This window comes from Pterocles gutturalis, unplaced genomic scaffold (genome assembly GCF_000699245.1).
Source record: "Pterocles gutturalis isolate BGI_N339 unplaced genomic scaffold, ASM69924v1 scaffold7070, whole genome shotgun sequence".
Lineage (NCBI taxonomy): Eukaryota > Metazoa > Chordata > Aves > Pterocliformes > Pteroclidae > Pterocles > Pterocles gutturalis.
The window spans coordinates 2,521-2,837 of NW_010138122.1; the positions used below are offsets into that span (position 1 = coordinate 2,521).

General features: G+C 60.6%; 1 protein-coding gene across 1 annotated transcript in view; it reads right to left on the minus strand.

Moving 5' to 3' along the window:
* Positions 1-317, minus strand: part of ATP13A2 (ATPase type 13A2) — a gene marked incomplete at both ends in the record, with an annotated part of 9,954 nt that overhangs the window by 2,393 nt on the left and 7,244 nt on the right. The window contains one exon of the mRNA XM_010082851.1: positions 216-317. This exon is cut by the window's right edge and continues 17 nt beyond it. Within this exon, the coding sequence (XP_010081153.1) occupies positions 216-317 (102 nt within the window). The remainder of the gene's footprint in view (positions 1-215) is intronic.

A 317-nucleotide genomic window follows, 5' to 3' on the forward strand; every position in this document is an offset into this window, starting at 1 on the left:
GAAGGCGCCGCAGTCGCGTCACAGCATCCTGCATCCCTGCGCAGCCGGGAGGAGCACCAGGGATTTGGAGTTTTGCAGCTCAGCAGGACAGAGGGCATCTTGCAGCAAAAAAAAAAAAAACCCTCCGGGGATTTTATTACGGAGCTGTGAGGCTGCAGGGTGAAATCCCAACAAGGCAAACCGTGGCGGAGGGGTTTCCCCGCTGCTGGGCTCACCTTCGGCAGCAGGTCGGGGAAGTGTTCGCAAACCACGGCGAAGGATTTGCCGTTGAGCGCAAAGTGGCAGGGCCGGAGGAAGCAGCCGTCCCCCCGGCACAG